Source organism: Nicotiana attenuata, unplaced genomic scaffold (genome assembly GCF_001879085.1).
Source record: "Nicotiana attenuata strain UT unplaced genomic scaffold, NIATTr2, whole genome shotgun sequence".
Lineage (NCBI taxonomy): Eukaryota > Viridiplantae > Streptophyta > Magnoliopsida > Solanales > Solanaceae > Nicotiana > Nicotiana attenuata.
This window is the reverse complement of record NW_017670523.1, coordinates 380,334-407,886: the sequence shown is the minus strand read 5'-3', so window position 1 is coordinate 407,886 and position 27,553 is coordinate 380,334. Positions and strand designations below refer to the sequence as shown.

General features: G+C 35.5%; 3 protein-coding genes across 5 annotated transcripts; 2 read left to right on the top strand and 1 right to left on the bottom strand.

Moving 5' to 3' along the window:
- The first annotated feature begins 1,781 nt into the window (after positions 1-1,781).
- On the top strand, positions 1,782-7,226 carry LOC109240548 (ethylene-responsive transcription factor-like protein At4g13040). Its single transcript, XM_019407200.1, has 7 exons — positions 1,782-2,238; positions 3,190-3,250; positions 3,435-3,565; positions 5,018-5,102; positions 6,276-6,450; positions 6,642-6,763; positions 6,843-7,226. The coding sequence occupies exons 2-7, from the start codon at positions 3,208-3,210 to the stop codon at positions 7,013-7,015; spliced, it is 729 nt and encodes a 242-aa protein (XP_019262745.1). The 5' UTR covers positions 1,782-2,238; positions 3,190-3,207; the 3' UTR covers positions 7,016-7,226.
- A 5,549-nt stretch (positions 7,227-12,775) lies between these two features.
- Positions 12,776-17,129, top strand: LOC109240547. Of its 3 annotated transcripts, XM_019407197.1 has the most exons (5): positions 12,776-12,913; positions 13,079-13,187; positions 14,027-14,140; positions 15,193-15,297; positions 16,587-17,129. In XM_019407197.1, exons 1-5 carry the CDS (start codon positions 12,899-12,901, stop codon positions 16,922-16,924), a joined length of 681 nt encoding a protein of 226 aa, XP_019262742.1. In that variant the 5' UTR covers positions 12,776-12,898; the 3' UTR covers positions 16,925-17,129. The 3 variants fall into 3 exon arrangements, with proteins under 3 accessions (XP_019262742.1, XP_019262744.1, XP_019262743.1); XM_019407199.1 differs by lacking the exon at positions 13,079-13,187 and having other exon boundaries at positions 12,777-12,913; XM_019407198.1 differs by lacking the exons at positions 12,776-12,913; positions 13,079-13,187 and adding an exon at positions 13,199-13,903.
- A 2,552-nt stretch (positions 17,130-19,681) lies between these two features.
- On the bottom strand, positions 19,682-25,310 carry LOC109240546 (FHA domain-containing protein FHA2-like). Its single transcript, XM_019407196.1, has 3 exons — positions 24,421-25,310; positions 21,917-22,074; positions 19,682-20,126 (listed from the first exon to the last, which is right to left on the bottom strand). Exons 1-3 carry the CDS (start codon positions 25,085-25,087, stop codon positions 19,917-19,919), a joined length of 1,035 nt encoding a protein of 344 aa, XP_019262741.1. The 5' UTR covers positions 25,088-25,310; the 3' UTR covers positions 19,682-19,916.
- Positions 25,311-27,553: the final 2,243 nt, after the last annotated feature.

Genomic DNA, 27,553 nt, shown 5'->3' with positions numbered 1-27,553 from the left:
TGTTTATTTTATCCATAATATTTTTAGTTCCCCACATATGTCGTACTTCTTTATATTATATCTATAATATTTTATTTTTAGGTAGGTATTTTGTCTATAATTTAAATAATATTATATCTTGTTATATAATTTTATTTAAGTTTATTAACATTATAAAAAGGAATAATTATATTGTAAATTTATAACACAACTTTTTATGATTATTAATATTTTAATTAATATTATATTTATTAAGTATTTTATATATATATATATATATATATATATATATATATATATATATGTCCATTTGTTTGTCTGTGAAGGGTGAACCGGGGAATTCATCTCGGATAATAATTTTTCTTAAGTTTCCAGTTTATCTTAATTTTTTGAGTTTTGATTGTTATTCATAGAACTTTTTTTCTTAAAATTATGATATAAATTCATGTAAAGTATAGATAGATAAATTTTAAGAATTTTTATAAAATTCACCTCTATTTTCACTCATTATTTTTTATGCACAACATAATTTATAAAGTTCTCACTCTCTTTTATTCTCAATTTTTTAATTAAACGACTTTTAATTGTTATTAATAAAATTACTAATACGAGAAAATTTTATTGTAATTGTTTTTATTTTTTTCCATCATTTATTATTGATATCATTAACTTTTAAGCTTAATTATTACTTCTCACTTTTTTTATAGGTACTTAATATTTATTTGTCTATAGTAAGTCCATAACATAAATTAAAAAAAAATTATTATATTAAATAAATAAATAATATAAAATATGTAAAACTGGCATTTAAAAAAGCCAACTTTGATATAAAGAGGAGAATAATAGTTGTTCAAAATTTTGCAGGATGAGTTTGATTTTTAAAGTAAACTTGGGGATGTAAATGATTTTTACCCCTTCGTTTTCTTATAGAATATTTTTGTTTTGTTTTTCATCATGTGTCTTTGGGACCCGACTAATTCTAATTCGCGCCGAAAAGTTTCACTTTCGAAGAAAACCGCTCTCTATTAAATGCCACTTCATTCCAGTTCTCGACTTTTGACCAAGAATAAAAGAGTACTTACCATCAACCACATCAAAGGGTATTATATTTTGTTAACTATGTAGAGAGCATGAGATTTCTCTTACCCACTAAAGAAAATACTAGTATCTTCTTCTTTATTCTAATTTATTTAATATATTTTCACTTATCGAGAGTCAATTTGATCAATTTTAACTTTATGACAAATGATTGACTAAACTAATTCACTTTTAGATTAAATTTTGGATATCCAGAAATTCAATAACATAAGGTGCAACTTCATTAAATTAAATAAATTGGCAAAAATACGTTTTAAAATGTCAAAAATTCACTTAGTTGAAGTCATAAAAGACGAATTTGTCACATATACTTTGAAATAGAGTTAAGTAGAAAAAAGTATTCTCATACCAAAGCCAGGGGAAAAAAAAAAGTGTAACAACAGGGGGTGCAACAAAGCCAATTTGCCTAGGTTGAATGAAAGTTCAGAATTTTAAAAAGCTAATTTTTTTTAAAAAAGTTTTAACATACCAAAAAATTATACTAATATCGCGTTTCCCTTTTCCTTTTCCCTTGAGGAAATAAGATTCTTGTTTGGATCTTTTTCCAAAAAGATAAGAGGCTATAGATTAATCAAGGGTGTTGTGGTCATCACATCATAAATATACAGAAGATAGCAACACCTTCCAAAGATTCAGATGGGTAAAACAGTCATTTTAACAATAGCTTAAGTACATATGGAGTACAGTATTATTATGGAAGAAGTTTCAACTCTTTATCTGTTTCTCTCTCTATATTAACTCTTTGTTTCTTTCTCTATCTACTACCCCCATCCCCACAACCCCACTACCCACTCCCCCCAAAAGCTAAGGGAGGAGGCCCCTTATAGCATCAGCACCACCCTCTCAACAAAACAAAGAAATAAACATAATGAGGAATATGAAGAGTAGAAAGAAATAAAATAAAAAAGGTGGTAGAGGTAGATAGATGCATGAGTGAGTAACAACAACAACAACTACTACAATTACAAACACAATCTCCCCCTCTTTCTCTCTCTCTCTTTTTCTACCACCCACAGCCTCTCTTCTCCCTTCACCACCACCTTCCCCACCTTCCTTTTTTTGTAGTATTCACCTTCTAGTCTTACCAAATTCTTGATTTTCCTCCTCGGTTCCCACGCTTAGCTTCACCAACCACTTTTCTCTCTTGTTGTAGTTTTTAAGGTACTATGTTGTTGCCTCTCAATACTTGTAACTGTTTCTTTTTGGTATTTGTTGACTAATTATAGTTTAACATGTGGGAAGTGGGAAAATTTGTTGTACTGATGAGATTTGGTGACTGCCTCGGTCATTGTGTTTTGGATGATGTAGATGACAAATGGTACTCTTTTACATGTGGGTGGTAGTACTTGAGTTTTTTTTCATAGTCTCTTGTTCTAATTGCTTTGATGTTTGTAGTGTTGGAAAGTTGGTTCTTGGGTTCTTTGTTCTTCTGTTTTCTCCACAAAAAGGTGGTAGGTTGGTGAGAGTTGACTTGGTCTACAAGCACAGACATAACCTTATCTTCCAAAAGGGATTGTGTATTGCTGTAGATTCTCATTCAAATCTATTTGGAAATATTATCTTCAATGCCTGCTAGATAAATCAGTAATCACCTTTTTTTCTTTTGTTCTGGGCTTGTGAAAGCTGCGAACTTGGGGGGTTCATAGTTTTCCTTTTTGTCTGTTGTCACCTTTGTCTTGTCGCTTGAATCATTTAAAATTCTTTATACCTTTCATAAAATGTGAAATTTCTCCAGGGTGACAATATTGTTCACTTGATTTCTGTACCCAATTAGTATTAAGCTTAGCCATAGGTATTGTCAGCTTTAGCAATATCTTCTCAGCCAGAGGCTGCTGACTTTGTTCTGGAAATAATCATACGGGTTATGTTAATAATGTATCAAGAATTGTGGTTCAGATTTCATTTACACCGTGTTTTCTATTTGTGATATCAACAAATCCATCTTGTTTAAGTTGTTTCTTCTACTTTGGCTTAAAAGACCTTCCACCCCCCCCCCCCCCCACCCCCCCCAAATCCTCTTCTAAATTCCTTTTGTTGGAATTCTGCTTTCTCCTTGCAGTATACATCTGATTATACAGTCTTCTTCTCTTAAATTGTGTCACTCTGCTGTAGGCATAAATTTGGCGAGCTATGGTGAGCATCCGAAGGCGTAAGCTGTTAGGACTTTGCTCTGGTATGGAAAGTTAGTGCATCATTTAAGTTGGATAGGCCTGTAGTTTCTATAGTTTCTAAATATAGATGTCAATTTTTCTATCTAATCTCAACTAGAATGCCCTCACTCTCGGATGAATTTACTTAAGAAGTTTTGCAATACCTTTGGATCATTTTTGTTTTTTGATATCCAAATGATTATGAAGGACGAAGCTCGTTCTTGGTTCCACTTCCAAAGTTTTCTGAGAATGGACACATTGCCGAAAATCGTTTCCTGAACAACAAACACACAAGTGTCCATCCAATGCCGTCAACTGATATTGATGAGTCAAAAGAGGTAAGAATAGTTTATTGATGCTAGTATGTTGCATAGCATGAATGTCTAAATTTACCGGATTTGGTTTCTAGAATAAAGGCTCGTCATAATCTTTGAAGACTAACTGGTTTAGACACTAACGGCTAAATGAGATAGAAGCAATGTGGCATCACCTTTAACAGTTTTAGACAGCCTTTATTTCTAACTCCCGCCCTGCTCTTTCTAATGTGAAATGAGGTTGAGTTTTCCTATGGGTCTTTCCATTGTAGTCAATTATGTCTTGAATCATGAAGTATTTTTCAGCCGAATGGTTTATATAGATGATGCAATTGAAGTAGCAGTCAATGATGCCACTTCTCTAAGCTATGATCCAAACGGGTTCTGCTCCGATCCATTTCCTTCTATTTTGTGAAAGATTGACTGGTTTCAATAGCAGTAACTTAATCTGCTAGAATTCAACCTATTTCAGACACGTTATTTTTTACTATATCTAAGTAGTTTATTCCATACCCTCATGCTTAGTCAAACTAGTTTGCGTAATCTGTGAATTTGGTACTTTGTAAAAAGTTTCCCCAAAATGATCAGATTAGTGGAATTGGCTCTCCCAGAGTAGGAAGTTATTTGGTTTCTTGGAAAGGAAAGTTTATGTGAAAATTTTACTGCGTTTGGCAATCAGTAGATGTTTGCATGATTCAGTTTGTGCATAATTTTTGGCAGGATTGGTTCAGTATAACTGTAAAAAAGTATGACAAGTGTTATTATGCTGATATATCCTGTGAAGTATTTTGTGTGTTTCAGCTTGTTCCTCATCCTTCCATGCAGAAAAAGAAACGGGTCCTCAAGATTAATACTGACAATGGATACAAATTCACATTCGCTAGCTTTTCTGTGTAAATTGATACTGTTAATGGCACAAAAGGAAAATTTACAAATCTGTCCACTGGAGGAGGACTTTCAATAATATCATCAAGCAATGAGATTTAAGTGGATACTCGACGATGTTTGTTGCTCCTTTCAACACTTTCTATGGACTTACGTGCATTGTCTACTAGAACTGATAACATTCTGACTATCATAAAATATTAGTTAATTGGAATGATGAGAAAAAAGCAGATGAAAGGGAAAGAAAGTTAGACAAAAAACTATCGAAGTGTTCATCCCCTTATTTCTATGCCTATGTAGCAGTCCGCTTTTAATGATTATTGAGAGTGAGATACACAAGTTTCTTTCGTCAGCTTGGTAGTTTGGTTATCTGGTAGCTGTAAATGAAGTCAAATCTTTAAATTACTGGGGTTCTGTCCAGCTTTAATTGAATTAAATGCTTTCTTTCCAGTTGATAGGGTGTTAATTCACAAAGGATCGTGTGGAATCTTCTACCTGACCCATTGAATTAAAAGTTTTTTTTTCTTATAAACACTAAAGTGTTTTTGCCGGCATTCTTTATATCCTAATTATTGTTTCAATGCTCTCTAGAGAACTGCTGTAAAGGTTGTTCCTGGATCATCAAATGGTCATGCCTCTGGCTCCTTGATTGAGCAAACCGCCCAACAATTTCCAGGTTCATTCTTATATACTAATGAGGATGTTGATTCACCTAGTTGCCTGTTATTCTATCTCATTATGAAATTGTATGCTGTACTGATCTTTATAATACAACAAAGTTAAATATATCCATTCTGGTGTCTTCTACATGACCGCAGATAATTATTCAGTCCAGCATTTGGTTTAGCTGACTTTAAAAATATTGTTGCTTCTGAAACAAAGTTCTTAGCTCATCTCAACTGATGGACAGTATGGTGCTTTACAAAGTCCTTTGAGAGCCGGTAGTTCATTAAGAACAGGTCTAAAGGAGAAAGCTAGGTAGATTAAGAATAAAAGGGGTAGACAGATTGTTAAAATATTGATGAGGACAGACAGTAGCATCCTATAAAAGTACTTGAAGAATTTCTAAAGTATATTTGAATGTAACGTGATAAGTCTTTTGAGAGCCGGCAGTTCATTAATAACAGGTCTAAAGAAGAAAGATAGGGCAGATAAGAATAAAAAAAGGCAGAAACTTTTTTTTTTTGGGGGGGGGGGGGGGGGGGGACGGGACACAGAGATTGTATTAATGAGGACAGACAGTAGCATCCGATAAAAGTGCTTGAAGAATTTTCTGAAGTATATTTGAATGAAACATGATAAGTAATTTAACATTGCCATGAAGCAAGTGTCCGCTGCAGACAAAAGCTCAACAACATGAAGCACATACATGGACGATATCCTTTTTCTACTTATGTGTGATTCCACTGCTTCTATACTTGTAAAATATAAAACAAGGAACCACCTTGAATAATTACTTAGCTTATCAAGCTTGTTCAAAAGCCATATGTTGCTATTATATCTAGTTCATATTTTGATATAGCAATTTTTGCCAATATTATTTCATGTTTGTGGGATATGTCACTGGAAACATAGCTGCTTGCTATCATCAGCATATCTTCGAAAAGTTCCATCAAATGATGAGTTGCTCCATTTTGCTCTTTACATGAATGAACTTGTGAATTAGCTGGATGGTATTTGGATACTCCTACTTTAAACTAACAGTTCTTGACTTGTCCGGAAGATCCTCTAGTTCCACAAATCCTAGTGCAAGAATATTTTAGTCGAGCATTTTGTGGGGAATCTCTTGTATTTGTAGAAGTGCCACTTGTATTCTTTTTAAACAACATTTGTGCATTTGTTATTCCAGAAGTTAAACGCAGAAAGCGACACAGGAGGAAGCACTTTGAAAACCAAGAACCATGTCTCATGAGAGGTGTCTATTTTAAGAATATGAAATGGCAAGCCGCGATAAAAGTTGATAAGAAACAAATCCACTTGGGTACAGTTGGGACTCAAGAAGAAGCTGCTAGACTGTATGACAGGTATCGTACTGCTCCAAATTTATTTCTCTTGACCTTTGTTAAATTGCTCCTCCTACTATGTGATGTTAAAAATTTCCAAATGTGTGATAACCTCATACCTTACAGGATCCTTGCTTAGTTCTATTGCAATTTGATTCTTGGATGGAAACTTAAAATGGACGGAATTTTTCTTTTTCCTTTTAAATTTGTAGGGCTGCTTTTATGTGTGGGAGGGAACCGAATTTTGAAATCTCAGAGGAGGAGAAGCAGGAACTAAGACAATTCAAATGGGATGAATTTTTAGCATTTACACGCTCCGCAATTACTAATAAGAGTAAAGTTCCAATACTTTCCTAGTCTTTGTAGCAGTTCTTAGTGGGCTATAGTACTAATCAGACAAAATATTTTTGCAGAAACTCGTAGAAGAAGTGGGGTTGGTGCACGGAGGAAATCTGAACCTTTAAGTTCAACACTGAATAGTGAGGAGGAGGAGGAGGAGGAGGAGGAAGAGGACGAGGAAGGGGAGCCAGAAAGCAATAGTTTTTCAGCCTCTGAAGATATAGAACAAGACTTATCGCTCTATTGATCCTGTCCCCCCTTCCTTTCTCTGATTAGGAAGAATGCTGAAAGAAATAGTGCTAATGGTATTGTTAAGCTGTTCAGCCACGATTCTATCATTCGTATAGATTTATTTACACACTAAGTATAGGTGCCCCTATTAGGGCAAGATGATGATATGTACTCTTCCTATTGTTTAAGTTAATTGAGTTTGATCACAAGTATGTTAATTATGCATATCTTGAGATGTATTGTCATGCTTGATGAAGTGAACTTTGATGTATGGAAGCAACATTGATTAGCATTCCTAACTTACTTATAAATGGAATACGAAAGGGAAACAAAGAAATTTTGGTCATATAAGTATATGACCAGGGGATCGATTAAGTAGGTAGATAGTCAGCATAAAACATTCAAACAGTAACGAGGTTTTGGTGATCGATATATAAGCATGACATCATTAAGATCTCCATAAAATGATCATACAAATGCTTCTTTTTATTAAAAAAAAAAAAAATGTTTGCGAAGGAGGATAGAATTAAAAGATGTGTGGAGGGAAGGCAGTTGCAATTTCCATCCAAGATGTGTGGAGGGAAGGCAGTTGCAATTTCCTTGGATGGCAATGTTAACATCATATGGGCCAGTTTCTGTTGGAATAGAATTTAGACAAAGCAAATAATTTGCCAAATTTCCACGTTATACGGCAAATGACTTTGCCAAATTCTTGGATTGACCGCCCTCATCAGCTGCTATATCATTGAGCAATCACTACTTTTCACTTGTAACTTTAATTGTGAAACTCTTTCTGATTGGACATTTATTTTCAGCCACTCAAGTCCTTGTGTCCAAAAAAGATAGCGATGTGTGATATATTTGGTGAGATTTGAATGTTGCACCTAAGTGTTATAATGTGAAAGTGTAATCACTTGGCGCAATTACAATTAATCTTTCCTAGAGTCTAACTTAGGCTGTTAACATATGCAAGTATTTCATATTGTTATAAATGGTTTCATCTTAAAGATCATATCGTTTGGCTGTTTTATTTGCACATATATTCATGAAAACTAAATAGGTAGATTGCTTTAGACAAAGGTTGATGTAAAGAGAAGAAATAATTATCCAAGATTCTAAAATAAAAAAAATATAAAAATAATCTTTTTGTCCCTTTTTCCCAACATAGTTAGTAGGAGCACAAAGAAAGTCTGAATTACATAGTAAGACTGTTTAATTCGCACTTGTGGTGAGAGTCCTCTATTGCTTGTTTCAGGAAATTAATTGAACTTTATATCTTACAATACTTGGTCTTCCATGGGAACTGGATAGAGTTATAAAAAGAGATTGCTCAAATTTCGTTTTCATCCGATACCGCAAATCATAAAATGAGTTGGTCCCTTAAAATCTGATAGTGACATTGCTGGATTGTCCTCGTGAAAAGGGGAGAATTTCAAAAATAGCCAGATTTATAAGTGGTCACTCTAAAATAGCCACAATTTCAAAAGTAATCGAAATTTAGCCACTTTTCATGTAAAGATAAATCTGAACAAAAACAATGTTCAAAATTCGGAAAATACTCCAGCATAATATGCTGGAATTCCAGTATAATATACTAGACTTCCAGCATAATATACTGGAATTCCAGTATAATATATCATTCCAGCATAATATGCTGGAAGTTCATACACATGTGCACTGATCTCCAGTATATTATGTTGGAACATTCTGCGTGTTGGAGTTCCAGCATAATATGCTGGAAGTTCATACACAGGTGCACCGATCTCCAGTATATTATGCTGGAACTTTCCGTGTTGCAGCAAAATAGTGGCTATTTTTCAATGACTTTGCAAATACTGGCTATTTTTGAATGACCAATCCAAAAATTGGCTAGCCCCTACTATTTTTACCTTGAAAAGTGGGAAATGTTTTATTTTCTAATCACCTTCCAAAACTGAGAAAATATATCATTCCTAGCTCTCAAGGTGGATGGTCTTGAAGTTTTGTCTCTACTTGTCCTGTGGGCAGAATTTCATGTTTAACGAGTATTGTTCCTCGCTTGCCTCATGGGAAACACTTCTAACTTTTGAGGCGAACGTGAGTCAAAAGTTAAAGACCACCCCAAAAAGTATCATATTTCTGCAATTTTTTGGCACATAAATGGGTAGCCAATTCCGAAAGGAATTTTTACATTCCTATACACTATCTGAAACTATATTACCCTCCCTACTCAAGTTTTACTATAATTACATTTTATATACCCAATTACCATTTATATACATTTTAAGGGAATTAATGATAATAATTAGTGTCCTAAAATTACTCTAACATATCTTCCACTCCCCTACGTTTCTCTCTCCACATTCCACCCCCTCCCACTATCTTGCACAAGAGAGCAGCAAGTCCACCATTGACAACCATTAAAAAGCTTTGAAGCTTTGAATTTGAATTTGAATTTTGGGTTTTCAAAAAACATTGTTTGTTTGGATTGGATGTTGTTGCAAAGAATTGAGAATTCTCTCTACGTCTCTCTCTATCTCTCAATCCCAAATTTCAGTAATGTAAAGCAAAGGAAAAGAGAGCAGCAATTCCACCATTGACAGCCATTAAAAAGCTTTGAAGCTTTGAATTCGAATTTGGGTTTTCAAAAATTATTATATTTTTGGATTGGGTGTTGTTGCAAATAATTGAGAATATGGTTTGGAGTTTAAATCTCAATTTTGAGGGGTTTTGGTGAACATTAGACTTGGTTTTGGCTGAATTTCAGATTGAAACTCGAAGAAGAAGAAGAAGAAGAAGAAGAAGAAGAAGAAGAAGACATGACATACACTATACTGCAGAAATTGTAGTAGAATTGTAAAAAAATTGTATTCTGTTGTTTATCTATTTTTTATTTTATTTATTTAACTATTGTATGAAAGTTGAACAACATTTTATAAAAATTATATTTAAGTTGTATGATATTGTAGTTGTATATAACTGAGTAGAAATAATGGATGAAAATTGTAGATAAGTTGTATAATATATAATTAGTTGTATGAAATGTATTTTTACTATGTATAAATCAGATTCAAAATATACAAAAGACATATTGTATAAAAATTTATTTAAGTGGTATGATATTGGAGTTGTATATAACAGGGTAGAAATAATGTATGAAAATTGTAGATAAGTTGTAGATAAGTTGTATAATATTTAATTAGCTGTATGAAATTTATTTTTAGAACTTTCATACATTATTTATCTATATAAATAATGTGCTTTTGTGGGCCCCGCTTGATTCTAAGATCCTTCAAATTTTTCCATATACTATTGCAAAAAAGGTACATTAATACCATCATTTTCTATTCCTCTACTCTTTTCTCTTCATAGTCCCTCGTGCTTTCACAAATCCGTTTGGTTGACTTACCCCGTAAAAGAAAAAGTTAGGACCTTTGAAATATTTCAGTTCAGATCTCAATAAACCAGGCCCTAAGGGAATCCTAAAAAAATGAATCTTAAACAAGAAACTCACACAATATCAATTAGCAGTAATCACTGGTTAGACGCCAAAGCGTGACAGAAGGGAAGAAAAATAAGGAAAGAGAAGAGGAGAAAAAAAAAGCGTGTAACTAAATTCCTTGATTGAAGGCATTAATAATGGATTTGGCCTTTTTAAGGTGCAATGTATATATTTTGTAAAGAAAACCTGTTTAGGTCGGGTAATTATCTAAACATGGATATTTTTTATAATAAAGTTTCAAATAGTGTATCGGTATGTAAAAATCCCAAATTCCATTCATTCTTGTTACTCTGTTATGGATGGCCTAGGCCCTACGATGATAGTAGTGCTAGATAAGGGGTGTTATTATTTTTAGCCCGCGCCAAAAACTATTTTTATCTGGTAGTAAAAAAAGTATGAAATTTATATAATTTTTTTATATAACATTCATAATGTATATATATACAAAAAATATATAAATTTTTTTATATTTGGCTATTATTTTTATAGTGGCTATACAGTGTCATTTTTTCGTTAGATAATGGTCCAAGACATATTATGATAGATACCTAATTTACTTATTAGATCCACTTTAGATGTAGGGGTGTCATGGTTCGGTTTGGTCAATTTTTTAAAAACCTTTTCAGGATGAGACTACGAACCCTAATGGAGCTAAAAGTCTATATAAGATATAGAAGGCAAAATATGAGAAAATAAAATAAATACCAAAAAGAAATTAAACCAAGTAACGCAGTTTTTTAAATATTGAAACCAAACCAAACCAATTTAGTCGATTTTTTATCGATTCAGTTTTTGTCAATTTTTTGGGTTTTTCGGTTATGTATCAGTTTTTTCTTAATTATAAGACATACATTATCGAATACAAAATTCTGGCGACTATATTTTCAACGTAACACTATCAAACCAATTGCTCTTTAAGAAATCTATCATTCACCAAGATATATTGCTGATGGTTGAATTTTGAATAGTGATGAAAAATTTAAAGACTCAGTTAAAAATATTATTGGCAGAAAAAAATTACCAATCAAATAATAATGTAAAGGCAAAGAATTAGATTATTATAATAGCAAATAACTAGCCTAAAAGTGCAAACGATTAACATGTACCATACAATTTTAGAAACTTTGAATGCAAATATACATAAAAAAAAAGGGGCAGCCCGGTGCAGTAAGCTCCCGCTATGTGCGGGCAAAGAATCAAATAGACCACACAATGTGGTCTTTTTGGGTATAATAATATACATATATACATGTATAATAATAAATTCTAAATAGTTACTTCTATAGTTGTGACGACCCGGCCGGTCGTCTCATGAGTTACCGCTCCGTTTCCCCCATTTCTGCTTCTTTTTGCTTTGTTCATCTGTGTTTTGAGGTATCGGGTTGATTGGATTGAATCCGGATTGGTTTTGGTGAAGTTTGAGACACTTAGTCTCTTTTAAGAAGGCTTAAATTGAAAAAGTCAACCGGATGTTGACTTATGTGTTAGAGGGCTTGGATGTGAGTTCCGATGGTTCGGTTAGCTTCGGGAGGTGATTTATGACTTAGGAGTGTGATCGGAATGGGTTTTGCAGGCTTGGAGTAGAATTAGGCTTGAATTGGCGAAGTTGATATTTTGGCGATTTCCGGTTGATAGGCGAGATTTTAATATAGGGGTCGGAATGGAATTCCGAGATTTGCAGTAGCTTCATTATGTGATTTGGGATGTGNGTTTATATATTTTTCTTTTATTCATTTAACTATTGTATGAATGTTGAACAACATTGTATAAAAATTATATTTAAGTTGTATGATATTGTAGTTGTATATAAAAAATAATGTATGAAAATTGTAGATAAGTTATATAATATGTAATTAGTTGTATGAAATTTATTTTTACTATGTATAAATCAGATACAAAATATACAAAAGACATATTGTATAAAATTTATATTTAAGTTGTATGTTATTGTAGTTGTATTTAACTGGGTAGAAATAATATGTGAAAGTTGTAGATAAATTGTATAATATATAATTAGTTGTATGAAATTTATTTTTACTATGTATAAATCAGATACAAAATATACAAAAGACATGTTGTAAAATTTGTATTTAAGTTGTATGACATTGTAGTTGCATATAACTGTGTAGAAATAATATAGATAAGTTGTATATAATTAGGTAGAAATAATATTTTAACAGTGCACTTGATGCAGTTACTTTTCTAGATGCCCCCTATATTTTCCATTATTCGGTCATTTTTATATGTAAAGCCTTGGATTCGTTGTGCTTGTGTTAATTTTAATCTGACTGAGCGCGTCTGACTTTGCATAAATTAGCGAGGAATAAACTTACACCGAAGCTGTTCACTTTTGCTAACATAAGAAATGTCTTTTCCTCTAAATTAGCAAAGAATCAATTGGGGCGTGATAGTTAGTTCATGAGATGCATTTCGGTACGTATTGAGTAGAAAGCATTTTTCTGCCTTATATTGTTAAGTATTTTGGCAATAATAATAGTAAATTCACAACATATGCAATTTTGGCAAAATGATTGCTTGCTTTCGGTATGCATCAACTGAGGTGCAATCCATTAAACTTTTTTTTTTTTTCATATCAAGTCAACGCCAAGGCTTTCAATGATCGACTCTTTCTTTCTCCTTGTGGGCTGTGAGCTGTGGCTGTCTCCTTCCATCTCAGTCATCAATGGTGTAAAGCACGAAACTCCAAGTAAGATTAAGATAGAAAGATAACAGAACTGTTTCTCTTTCTATTAATTTATGAAAAGAAATATGTGCCAAAAGTGGAATCAGCCCTGAGTATCACAATTGAACACAACTAGAAGTGATTAGGTGCGGAAAAACATGGCTTTTGATACTTTTACGGTGTTCTGCAAACTGGGATAATTTTTGGTCAGGAAAAGTTGATCCCTTTACATAAATTTGTAAGTATTTGGACGGACGAGGGTAGAATGAGAGAATCTGGAGAGAAGGGGGAGATCGGAGAGAAGAAAAGGAGAAGGGTGTAACTAAATCCCTTGATTGAAGACGCAAATAATGGTTTGGAGACGTTTTAAGGTGTATTGTATATATTTTGTAAACAAAACTTATTTATGCCGGGTAATTAACTAAATATGAATATTTATGGTAATAGTTTCTAATAGTGTATATGAATAAAAAAAGGCCATTCCGAAAAGAATGAACAAGACGCAAGCCCAATAAATCTACAAGGCCGGGCTTATAGGACCTCAATTGGGTCCAGTTCTTTTAGTCCAAAGCAAAACTTGGCCAAACAGTCCACATCTCCCATCGAATTCAACCAGAATTTTCAAAAGAAGCCATTGAATCACATGGCTTCTTCGGCTACGAATGACAAGCCACTTGATGAAATTTCTTCTTCATCACTAAATTGGAAAGAAAGGATTCTTATTCCGACTCTACTAGCAGGTAAGTTTAGCAACTCCCCGATTTCGATCATATACCTTGTAGGAGTATTAAATTTTTTAGCATGGATAAGTTTGTTGATCAAAATTTTAAGTTTTCTTAAAGCCCTTTTTTTTGTATTATTAGGGGTGGCAGGTGGAGGAGCTGGTCTGGTATCAAAGCATCGGAAAGTTCATGGCGTAGCTAACATTTCTGCAACATATGCTACTAATTTTGCTATTGTTACTGCCTCTTATTGCGGTAAATTGAATTTTCCAAGCTATGTCATTTTCTTATGAGATGATTAATTATTCCACTTTGCTCTAGTATTTGCTAGTTAAATCTTCTGACAGTCTAAAGGCGGATCATCCAGCATATAAGCAGTAGGTGCACGTGTCCCACTGTTGCGGACTCGAGCTATATGTAGTGACATAGAAAATCTAAAGAATAATATTAAGAAGTGCATCCACTGCTCACACCCTTTTCATAATGGTTTGGTGTGGTGGAATGGATGTGATTTTTCCATTCTTTTTCAGAGGTCTCGGGTTCGAGCCCTAGGAATGGAGAAATTCCTGGTAGAAAGCGCTTCTCCTTGAATGGGCCTTATGTGGTGCAAGTTCGGATTAGGCAGGCCAATAGGTACTAGATACCGATGGTATTCCCCCCCAAAAGAAAAACATAATTGAAAGATTGACAATGCCACTACTGTTGCACTAAAAATTTCTGCTTCATATGTCTACATTCTTTGCATTGTTGATTCTGGAATCAGTGCTTGTTGGGAAATGGCGGTAATGGGTTTATCTGAAAAAGTAGTGGCCTTTTATCTAGCCGGATATGTGGTGGTTTTAATTAACTCTTGCTCTTATATCAATTTGGTTGTGAGGTGTTGCAATCATCCTTCAATCCATGGGATATCTTCCAAATGCTTCTGTTCAATTGCTTTTCATTTGACAGCTTATCCTGCATCAAATTACTTCACATCATTTGTGCTTTCTAGATTGCTTCCTATTTTGTTGCAAGGACACTCAACCTAGTAACTTTTTAAAATGCTCAGCTTTAAACTACAGTACTCATTGCATTTAAAAAGAAAAGAATCCCATGGGTCAATTGTGATCAACAAAGTGAAGGTAGCCAAGACACTAGATCTTCTGCTGCTCTGTCCATATAATACTCTTAACATATGCTTCTTTATTTGAACTTGAAACATTCTTTTTATATTCACTGCATTTAAGTAGAAAGGTGCCTTATGGTCGATGATGTTGAAAAGAGTGAATACTGAGCTTAACATATATGCTCGTTTCTTTCCAAGGTAGGTGCTCGTGAGTTTGTAAGAGTTAGTAGAACTGGAAGGCCTGATGATTTGCTAAATTCAGCAATAGGAGGTTTTGGCAGTGGCGCTATTCTTGGACGCCTTCAAGGTCAGATTTGCAACTCTCTCTGCCTCTCTTCCGTGTGCCTCTATCTTAGTAGTTCCTGTGCAAAAGGAGGCTACTGTGAACATTAACTCAAGATCTGGTCCATTCTTTTCAATGCTTTTAATCTCATAAGATCATGTTTTTACCTATGAAAAAGGGAAAAAAATGTTCAGTTGTTAATTTGTCATTGTAATTGTAGTCTAATTGAAGTAGCCGGTGGTCTGATTTTCCATCGACATGGTTTTTGCTTGTTGAAGCCAACAAGAGCAGCTAAACTTGCATAAGTTGTAGTTACTTGATTTCCTACATTGTCCATTCGAGCGGAAGTTCCAAATCCAGGAGACCGTTTAACGAGAAGTGGTTCTTTGAAAAACAAGAGGTTTATGTCTTTTTTAAAGATGACCTCATTAGAGGTTATGGATACTTGATCAATGGCTTTCATTTTCAACTACTTCATGACCACGCATCACTTTAAGTATGCTAAAGATGTTTTACTAGGTCCATTTAGGTAGCGGTCTGCTTACTCCCTATTTTACTCAACTCTGTTCGGGACTAGTCCCAATAACTGAGGGACGCATTTCTTTTGCCCTAGTTTGTCTTTAAAACAGTTTCTCTATGCATCCTTGTGAAGAAACAGTTGTTCTGTGCAATCAGTGTCAACATCTTTGTAATATCACTTCAAATATTTGTGCTCCGTGTGTATTCTTACCTAGGCTAGGTTCCTGCTGTAACTTAAGTACTAAGTTATTATGTAATGATGAAGGCGCTTGTGCAAACAACCACATTGCTGGTGAAGTTGTTACTACCTAGTAAAAAGCTTCATTCATTTCGAGATTTGACATGTGCTTGTGCAAAGAGACCATTGATATTAGAAGATTGGGCCCTAAAATCTTGAAAAGGCTAGCATGGGTCATCTTTAGTATTTTTTGTTTCTCAATCATTGATCTTGAAGTGACAAAACCCAATGCTGATCTGAAGATTTGTGTTTCCCTTTGACTCTCCAATTTTGTTACAGATCGCCGCCCTTTCAATGTGAAAGTGAAAGTTCTGCTACCAATATCTGATTTCATTTTTCATCACTTCCTTTTTTCCATGGTCATGCCGCAATTTAAAATCCTCTGTGTTTCGAAGCAATTTGAAGTCTGAAAATGGAATGACAGCCTTTCATCTATGGGTTCTGATTTCTTAATCTATGATATCCTATGCCTTTGTCTCAAAGCCATGTTATCCATCATGGTTGATGTTTATGAACCGATAATTTGCTTACCTGTTCTTTTTGATGAAATTGTCAGGTGGTCAATTTGGTGCTGTTCGTTATTCAGTCATTTTTGCAGTTGCTGGAACGACAGTTGATTATGCTACCATCAAAATAGAACCAGCCTTGAGAAGCTTCTATGACTCTATTGTCAATAGGAAAGATGATTGGTTAAAATTGCCTGAGTGGTCGCCAATCAAAGTGCTTGATGAGGAAGCTCTTGCAGCAAAACGTGCTCGGGAAGAGCAACTATACAGAAGTGTCCACAATCTGAACAAGGAGGAGTCCGGATATTTAAGTACCTTTTTGCAAGAGGCGCCACCAAAAGTTGAGAAGGAAAAGGCCTGCTTCCACTTCCATGCCCTTCAGGTTTAAGACGAGCAGAAAATTCAAGCATTTGCCGGGTATTCAACATTTCATGTGCCTCCTGAATCTCACTGTGGTAAAGGGGTGAAACTTCGAATTCGCGTGTCCTGCATATTTACTAATGCTATGGATATGGCGATAATTCTTCTTTTATACCATAATTTCTTGAGTAAATACCTTAAAACTCGCCTAAACTATCACCCTTTTGCTAGTTTCCTACATGTCCGCCCGAACTATACCCTCCTTCATATTAAACCCCCCCCCCCCCCCCCCCCCCCGGTCGCATCTTTAATGGTGTGTGTGATACACTCTCATAAATTTGTAAGAAATGTGCCATGTGGCACTCCACATGGATATTAATTAGCCTAATAAAAAACAACATATAATTACGTATTTTAAATATTAATTCCAATTTATTAAATGGGTAAATATTATTCACCCGATTAAAATATATAAGAGGTCTAAGGCAAAAAACATTCAGTAAAATCCCCTTCTCTCCCCTATCTTCCGATAAAGGCTTCTCTTTCTTTCACTAGCGATTTTCTCAATTAAGCTTCATTGTGACCTTCAGTTTTTCCCAATAACCCACAATTTGGGTTATTGGGTTATTTCTACTAAGACAATGATTGTCTTCTTCTGCAAAATATTCAATTTGGGTTGTTTAGCATAAAATCGGGCCACTGTTGTTTGCCATTCGATCTTTCTTATCGTTGTTATTCGTTTCAAGTCTTCCACATTCTACCAAAACAAATTACTGTCACCAACTTGTCTTCATCCACTCCTTTCCACCTAGGGACAGAAGAAAGAGCTGCACGAAGGACATAGGCAAGTGTACTTTTTAAATATATAATAGGATTTTTATGTGGGTTATCTCTCTTGCATTATGAAAACTCCATTGCTCTCATATATTTTGTTCTCCTACAAATATTTTTTCAGAAGCTTGAAGAGAAGTCCAATAACAAGAGAGTGAGAATTTCTGATGGAACCATTTCTAGTAAGGTGAAAAAATGGAGAAGAAAGGTGAAGGGATGAAGAAGAAAGGAGGAAAATGAGGAAGGAAGGTGAAATATAAAGAAAATGAGAAAAAAGTATATTAAAAAATAAAAAATATTTTAAAAAAATAAGGGCTAATTAGCAGTTAGAGACTATCATGTGGGCCATTCTGATGGATTTTTCTAGCCTTGACGCGCTCTTTCACGAGTTATTACACAATATGCCACATAAGCAGAGGGGTTTTAATACGAAGGAGGATATAGTTCAGGGGTTTTGGGGACAAGCGATAGTTTAGGTAGGAAACTGAAAAAATATGATAATTTAAGCGGGTTTTAGGATATTTACTCTAATTTCTTGGCAAAAAGGCCAAAATTGTCCCTATACTATCGAAAATTAGTCACGTTTATACCCGTTTCTACTTTCGGTCCAAATATATGCCTGCCATTAAGAAAGTAGACAAAATCGTCCCTAATCCTAACGGTTCTCCATGACTCAGCAACTAAAATGACACGGTGGACTCCATGTCACTATTTATTTTCCATCTGTAATAATAAATAACTAAACCCACTAAAATTAGTCTTCTCCTTCTCTAACAACATACCACCATTGCTGCAAAATTCATGGTTCTTGTCCTGCTCCACAAAATTATTTCATAAATATCCATCATTACCAGTTAGTGTTCGAACCACCACTCCAACCATCTTCCACCAAGAAAATACCCCACCTTCTCTCCACCTAGAAAATCATCAACAATCACTCATCGAAAATACCCACCAAAAAGTTCACTAAAAACCATTTCTTTAAACACTACCAGTCACTCATCAAAAAATTACCTCTCTTTTTTTCCATCTCTCGCTCCTCTTTACCGGTCATAACTGGCCGTAACACTCCTTTTCCACAAAAAGAAGAAGAGTTAGAACCAAAAGAAAGAAATCCTTCATAAAAACCCATTTACCAGTGACCTCCTGTTTGTCTTTAAAATTCCACCCGACGGAAAATTCTTTTTTTGCTAAAAAATTTCTTTACTGCTTGAACATATCAGAACCAGTAAAATCTTGACGGCTTTTTCGCAAACAAAGAAGAATCAATTGGGTGAGAATCGTTTCGGGAATTTTTGATCTGTTTTGGACTGAATAGAACAAAGAATCTGACAATGGAATGTTGAAACTATTCAAAGCTGCAACCTGTTATTTGAATTAGAATTGGTTAAATCTTCGTGCCTTGAATCTGGAAAGTTAGAGAAGGAGAAGACTAATTTTAGTGGGTTTAGTTATTTATTATTACAGATGGAAAATAAATAGTGACATGGAGTCCACCATGTCATTTTAGTTGCTGAGTCATGGACAACCGTTAGGGTTAGGGACGATTTTGTCTACTTTTTTAACGGCAGGCATATATTTGGTCCGAAAGTAGAAACGGGTATAAACGTGACTAAATTTCGATAGTATAGGGACAATTTTGGCCTTTTTCCCTAATTTCTTTGTAATACAATCGACATTTTGTTTACTTTTGAGTTATCAAACTCGACTATCCTTAGTAACTGAACGTTTTGAGTACAATGCTCAAGTTTTTGAGCAAGGAACCATTTTATTGTAATTGTCAAAAATCACACTCGCTGTTGGATTATGTTGATGATCTTGTATTAATCATCTGCGCTTCTTTCATGTGCCTCATACCACAATGCCAACCAAATTTATTTCGTACTAATGATACTGAGTAATTGATGTTTTTTGAATTGAGCTTCTACGGAGAGGGGTTAGAGGGCAAGAATAATTGAGGAAATTTGAAACTCATTTCATTGTGTAATGCAATGATCATTTTTCATGTCAAAAGATACAAGAAATGAGTTGCATCAGTAAATTGAGACCTAAAAACAGCAGTAACCACAAGTGCATGTCATCGACAAATTTGATCTCCAGTATCGAAATTCACAGCGATGTTTCAAGACATATTTCACATCCTACTTAAAGCTAAATTACAACTAAATGATTAAAATTCTTATAAGCTCTCATGAAAGCAGTGAGACAAGAGAAACAAACTCCAAAGTCACCCGTCCCTTGGACCGCGTATTGATGACAAAATGCTCCGGGTATTTTCTTAAAAGCATCAGCAATCCATACCATGGCTTTGATTTGGCTTCAGGGCTAGGATAATCCTCAGATGTTAAGTATCTCCTCACACGACTATGATGCCAGGTATTGCCATAGTGTTCCACCAACTGCAAAAGCATAAGCTTGTCATCAGCCAAAAATCCAACTCTAACAACTTAAAAGATCTACGCTGTCTAACAAAAAGCTGAGCAGGAGCAAAAATATCCCACAACTACCATGAACATGAAGCAGAAAATGATATTTGATACATGATGGGAAGACAAAATATAATACTCTATGGGATCTGTTTAGAGAGAAGACAATGCAATCAAATTGTCAACAAAGTAGAACAGTAACTTCACCCATAGTTAAGCAAAACCTCGTCAAGGTTATAAGGAATGAGGGAAGGCATACAACTATAAATCTGCTCTTTTCTTTCCAAATAAAAAGCTGTAACAGAAGTTCACCACTGCATGCCTAACACACAAAGTAACCATAACATTATTAATCGTCAGAGACTCTTGACTAGGTATGAGATCTTCATATGTGTTTAATCAAAGCCCAATTAGGTAAATGGCTTTAACGGCTTAATAATCAAGTAGGAAATATGGAGTAAGGTCAATATATGAAGACTTGGTGTGGAGTTCTATCAATGGTGGTCGGTTCAGGAGAATGGTCTTGATGATTGCACCATGTACAGGGGAATCAGAAAAGGTTTCAACATTTTTGCAAATATTGCTACTTTAGAAAGGGAAGGGATTCACGGGAAACAGAATCTACTTTTGACCGTGATAATGGCCTTTGAGATTGAGCTTCCTGCTAATATAATTTTGATGGATAAAGATGTGACTTGTGAGTGGGAAAACATCATTTTCAACCCTATTTGTAGAAAGGGCTTGCAGGTTGAGGAGGTGGTACCTATGCTGAATCTCTTCAATCCTCATTCCTAAGAATCTCCTCAACCTTAATCTTGGGGGAAATGATGTGTTAAGCTGGTTATGGACTGCTGACATGTTTTTGGTCATGCTGTACAATAACCAGCTGGTTAAGAATACCGAGGTGACAGAATTTCCATGGAACATCATCTAAGAGCTATATTCTAAGTAGACAATTTTCCATAGGAAGCTGTCTTGGAAGCCTGCTATATGCTAAATAGACTGTGTTTCATAGGAAGCTGTCCTGGATGCCCCTCTTATGGGGGACAGGTCGCAAAGTCACCCTCATTAACTGCTGTACCTTGTGTCGAAAATGCATCAGAACTGCATCGGTTTGCCAGTCCCTTGTGTCTATGGTGGGTAGGGTCCAATGGACCATGCCCCACTACATAAGAGTTGCTTGGAAAAGGCTATGCTTGCACGGAGACTTCAAAATCCCTGTCGCACCAATGTTGACACAACATGGGTGTGGGTGTGGGATGCACACCCGATCTGGTCAACCTACCTTGGGTGCTTTGACTACATCTATGACCGTGAAGTATATGATTGATTTGGTATGTAGTTTGATATTTGGGTTTATGCCATACATATATATAGTTATATAAAGTATGAGAGTGCTTTGCTATTACACAAGATATCTTATGAATAAAATATTACGTGTTTATATCGAATTAAAGTTTATTAGTTTTAGTTCAATAGCTTTAATTAATCGAGATATATACCTTATATGACGTAATATGCATTTATTGGCCGTTGCCCCGCACCCTTATCCGCACTCGGATCCATACTCTCGAATCCTAAATTTATGTGATGAAGAATCCGACCTATAAATCCGCACCCCTATCGAATATGATGTCATTACATCCATTAGAGGCGGAAGAGTTCCACCTCTTGACAGAATCAAAGTGCAAACAAACAATATAGTCTTCACTTAATAACAAATTGGCATTTCTGTGACAAAAGATGTATAATATTGAAGTTACCTCAGTATGAAGCTTCTCCATTGGCATCCATTCTCCCGGACCACAGAGGTCCGAAAGCACATTTGCCACAGATGATACAACATCCTTTTCTTCTAACTGCATGAGCTGTTGATTGTCAGCATCTCGGTCAACACGTGATCTTCCCTCAATCTTCTTATCTGCAAGAAGTTTTCGGCCAAACAAGTTCCATATTCAGATACTAAGTTCCATTTAATGGTTATAAGCTTTACATCTACATTTATCTACTAAGAAAATCATAGAAGCATGAAAATCTAGCAGAGTACAACTGTATAAAATAGAATGGAAATAGCTTTTGGTTTGCCATCGCCTGAAACAAATCTCCTGCTTTGATAAGAAATATCTGAGTAAAGACAGCTGAGTAATATTCGATTTCTAGGGTTAGCTTTGCATTATCATGACAACCGACTTCTCTCCAAAGACTGATAGAAGGAACAGTGCATCCTGAATGAGCTTTCTCGAACAATAAAGAAAAGAGTTATATGAATACTATATCAGATCGTGTAATTCAAGGAAATAGATTGCTTCCTCTTATTCATTCAAACTTTCCAAGTGCTCATCCTATATTGCATCCTCATATAGCATTAAATGTTTCAACTATTCATTGTTCTTTTTGTTATGGCGGTATATTTATCCATAAATATTAGTTATAATGATAGTGAGTGCATGTCAAGTGTCCTTAGAAGTTTAATGCCTCATAGCAAAGGATGGGATGTGAGGAGGAGCTGACAGGACTAGGGGCGAGGGAGAGGGTCGTAAGTGGGCACAGATATAGATGAAAGGGGTGGCATGACGTCTACTCATCTGGATGCTAAAGACAACCTTTAAAGAAATAGTATTACGAGAGTTAAATCGAAAATAGAGGTTGATACAAAAAAACTCAGTGACAGAGGTTGACATCAGGGAGGTCTACATGGTGACATAATTTGGCAGATCGTTCCAAGTATTTTATTTTTCTAAACTGAACGGGAGGTTCATTTAGTTTTGGTAAATCAGATGGGAGTTCTAAGTAAGATGCCCTTGCTTTTCAAATATACAAATTCTGAGCCAACCTTGCTGCAATCTTCTATTAAGTATATAAGATTTAAGATGGCTGAGGATTCTCAGTTTCCGAGTTCAAATATCAGGTCAGCAGGAAACAAGAAACCTCAAACCTGGAGTTGATATAAGTTATGATGCAAAACCCATATGCTAGAAAGGAGAGCTTTTGAAAACCAATACAAAAATTTCCCCCTATGGTGGTGTACGGGCTAACTTGCACAAACCTCGACTATACTTGCTACCTCTCACCAACACAGGTACCAGGCAACTCTCTCTGCCAAGGCTTAGGTGGGTGGGAAGAAATTACCAAGTACTTTTTGTCTTTGTTGAGATTTGAGCCTTGATCTCCAATGTATGCACCCACTTTATTGACCGTTAGGCCACTCTCCATTGGGTGCAATCAAAGCCAATAGAGACAGAATTGAGTTCATAAACTGAGAAACTAAGATTTCACTCATGATAGGGAATATATTTGGTTACTTTCACCCCAATAAAACACTAAATCAGACAAGTGAAGATGACTTAACCAAGATTGGTGTGTTCAAGTTGACAAGGGGGGAGAGTGGAGCAAGCGCTACTGTTGACAAGGGTTATCAATGGATGGGAGGGTTCGGGGGGGTTGGAGTCTAACATATCAAAAAAGAAAATAAGAAATAACACTAAATCAAAACCAGTTAGCAGGGCGGTTCTTGGAAATAGAAGGCAAAGAGAAAAATGTCTTTTACGGTATATGATCATTGATGGAGCTTTGATTCCTGAAAAAGCCTGAATAGCATAGGATATAATGGATTTTCATACGCGTTATACCGATCCTATCAAGTTGCTTTCCCTATCATGATCACGTAATTCCACTAGCATACTCTCAACACTAAAGACCAAATTTCATGAACAAAGTCATTAATAACACAAGCAAACTTATAAGTCTGTCTATTTCATCTGCAAGCACAAAAAAAGTCTAAAACCTAACCTCTACAGCTCTTTGCTCCACTCTGGGTACGATTACCAAGGGAACTACTCTAAAAATTGAGTATATTTACATACATTAAACTTCCATCTGCAGTAACTAAATCCATAGAACTAACCATCACCATATAGACTGAAAGAAAATCTCTTCTGCATCTAATCAATAAGACTATAGTAATTCAACAAGCAAATACACCTCCTATACACAAAATCTCTTCTAGGGAAACACAGTTCATCTAACAGCAGAAATTCTCAAATAGCCACTAATAGAGCCAATAAAGATGAGTTACTAGCTACTTACATCCAATAAAGATGAGTCTTTAACATGTTAATCCTTCACAAGCAACACAAATCCTTTGTGGCGATTCTCAATCATAGTTAACAAATAAAGCATTCATATATATCTTCTAAGTCGATAAATTAACAATCAAGAACGTATTTTTATTGAAAATAAACACCATGAAACTGATTAAACTACTTACCTAAATGCCCAGAAATAGTAGCCTTCCCACCGGAACCATACACATAACCACCACCACCCTCAATGCCATCCCCTCTCCTCATCTTCTTAGCTCCAGAACCATCTTCCCCGCCGTCATCATCATCATACTCCTCCTCATAATACTCCCTCCCTCTTAACAAACCCTTTTTCCCTACCCCACCACCATAACCCACAGCCGGCGGCAAAGGCACATGTTGCTGCTGATGAGGATGATGGGGGCCCACAATAGGAGAGCCCCCAACTGGATAATTCACACTGACATGATGTCTGCTAGGCCCAATCGGCCCACCTAAGATACTCCGAATTGGAAGAAGAAAATAAAACTCCTTATCTCCGATCTGAAGTAAATCCTGCGAATCGAGTTTTACCGGAGGGTTACCGGGAAGATGAAGCACGCCTTCAACGAAACAGCCGTTTTTGCCTAACACTTCGAGGGCAAAACGACGCCGTTGGAAGTCGTAGAAGATGCGTGCGTGGTGGCGGGAGATGTTCATTCCGCCGCCGAGGGAAGATAAGTCAACGTCGACCGTTGACTTCTTGGAGTTACGACCGAGGATGATGGAGTATGTCTGCATGTAATACTCGAAATCTTCGCCTTGTAACTTGGCAAATCCTGCTTCCACATCGCTTCCGCTGCTACTTCCCATTTCATAGGACAATACGGGTGTGTAATTAAAGGGAGTTCGATATTCTATTTGTGCAATATAAAGGAGAGTGGAAGGAGGGGAAGAAGAAGGAGAATCGGAGAAGTGTGAAGTGGAGTTCTGAGCATTGCTGACTCGAGAGGGAAAGAGGAAAGGTAAGAGTGTGGTTTACGACTTGGGATTTCCTATTCCGAATATGTTAAACCTTGGAGCAATTGCCAATTGAGCCTGTTTGGAATTGTATTTAGGTATAATTAGATAGTTTGTCTCACCAATTAATTAAGGATCCGTTTGGCTTTACCAAAATAAAGTTGAGATTTATTTTCAAAACTCCTGTTAGACCATAAATTTTGCTCATATTTTGGCAAAATCCCAAACTCCAAAATCACCCCAATTGCTGATTTTGGGCCAAAATTCCAAAACTTGGGAATTATATACGTGTTTTCCAAAATAAAGTTGAGAAATATGTTTTGAAAACGTATGTCCAACACATTTTCATCTTCAAACCAAACTTCACCCAAATCAGATTTTTCAAAATAAATTTGGAATCTATGGCTAACTAAGAGACTATAATTAGAATCTTCAATTTTTAAAGGGGTAAAAATTGGTGGTAATTCTACTGTGCAATTAACAAGTTAATGTAACTTTTCTAATTTTTTAATTTTTCTTTTTAAAATATATTAAGTACTATTTTTTATAATATCTTTTTTATTTCTCTTATTCTCATTTTTAACCTTGTCACATGTTGCTTATGGTGTGCTTTAATATATATATATATATATATATATATATATACCACTAAGCTGTATTTTTTATTAACAAAACAAAAGTAAAAACAATGCCTTATAATATGAGCAAAATACGAACTAGCGAAAACATGTATTAATAATTAAAGATAATTTAAGTGTAGAAATTACTTTGCTCCATGCTTCATGTTCTCACTTTTTTTGTCCTCCCATGGTATTTGATGATGAAGATGCCACTCCTTGTGTAGCTTTACCATGTTGAAATTCCAGTTGGATGACCTGAGACGAACAGTTGAGCTCTTGACAATCTTCATGTGTTCACCGGTGCATATCTCGTTGGAGTTGGACCTTCCCTGGCGCTGCGAAGTTTGAAGCGTGAATGATCGCGCTACAGGCCTAGTAAGACGCTATATGACGCGAGGTGGATGGTGCGCAAGTCCTTATGAGAGGCAAGCAGAAGCTGGCATTAGCCATGGAATCGCCAGGAGTGCTGCGTAGGTTGGCAGGCGCCTAAGCTCGCTTCTACAGTCCTGGTATCGCATGGCAGGCCTAATGTTGCGAGGCTTAGCGCGAGCAGGTAGGCGCGCAAAGCTAAGTGGTGCGCGAGAAGGAGCGGGCGACATCCTTGGCTTCGTGAGGAGTGCAGCGTGGTGACTCATGCTCCTGAGCTCCTTCACATACGAAGGAACTTTGTCCCTCGAGTTGGATTGGAAGAGGAAAATTCTTGTGCTTATATATAGAAGCACTTCTTCTAGCTCTTAAAGAGTTAGAGAGAAGAGCAAGCCTTGCGCCGTCGTCGCTCGCTCAGCTCGAATTTGGATTTGGATTTGGATTTAGTCAATTGATATGATTGATTGATAATTTTTTGGACCAACTTTATTTTACTTTTCCGTCATTTAATATTTCCTTACCTAATATTTTTGCGCAAAAAATATTAATTTGGAATTTTGCAACATTATTTTCCAATGGTCGAATTCGTGACTAAATATTCCGTTTAACGGAAATTTAAACTTTTTGTCGAATAAATACCGCTTCAAACGAACAGGCACCTTTGCACCTGTTGGAGTCAACTTTGTTGGCTATAAATAGAGAGGCTTAGCCTCATTTTCACCACTGAATCTGAAAATCTCTCCCCTCTATCTTCTGCATTCTGCATTGTTTTTCAAAGCAAAAACGTAAGCATTTTGGGTGATTTGCTCCGCCATTTGAGTTCGCCAAAGTTCTCTAATTGAAGTGTCGCTATCACATAATAGTTATTCCGTTCTGTCCTGGGAGGAATTAATCCGAAACCTTGGGAAACTGTAAGGGGATTAAATTCCTTAATGACACATAAGAAACTTGTGGGCTTGGAATTTTCTGTTTTTTTTTCTTAAACGTCTTCTGATTTTCTGGTTTTGAGCACAAATTAATAACAAGCTTAAGGAATTTAATTTTATTTCTGTGTTCATCTTACTTTCTGGTTTGGGAGACTAAAATACTAGTGATTTTCTACTTCCATTTTGAAGATTAAAATCTTCGGATTTTCTACTCCAGTTTGAGATTAAAGTCTTTGTGACTTTCTACTCAATTCGAGATTAAAATCATTGTGATTTTCTACTCGGTTGTTTGTATTCGGTTTGCAGATATAAAAACTTCACCGAGATACTAATTCTGTTTGTGTCAATTTCTTATATAGAAAAATGACAACAAGTATGGAACAACAAAATGGTTCTGTTGGGACGAC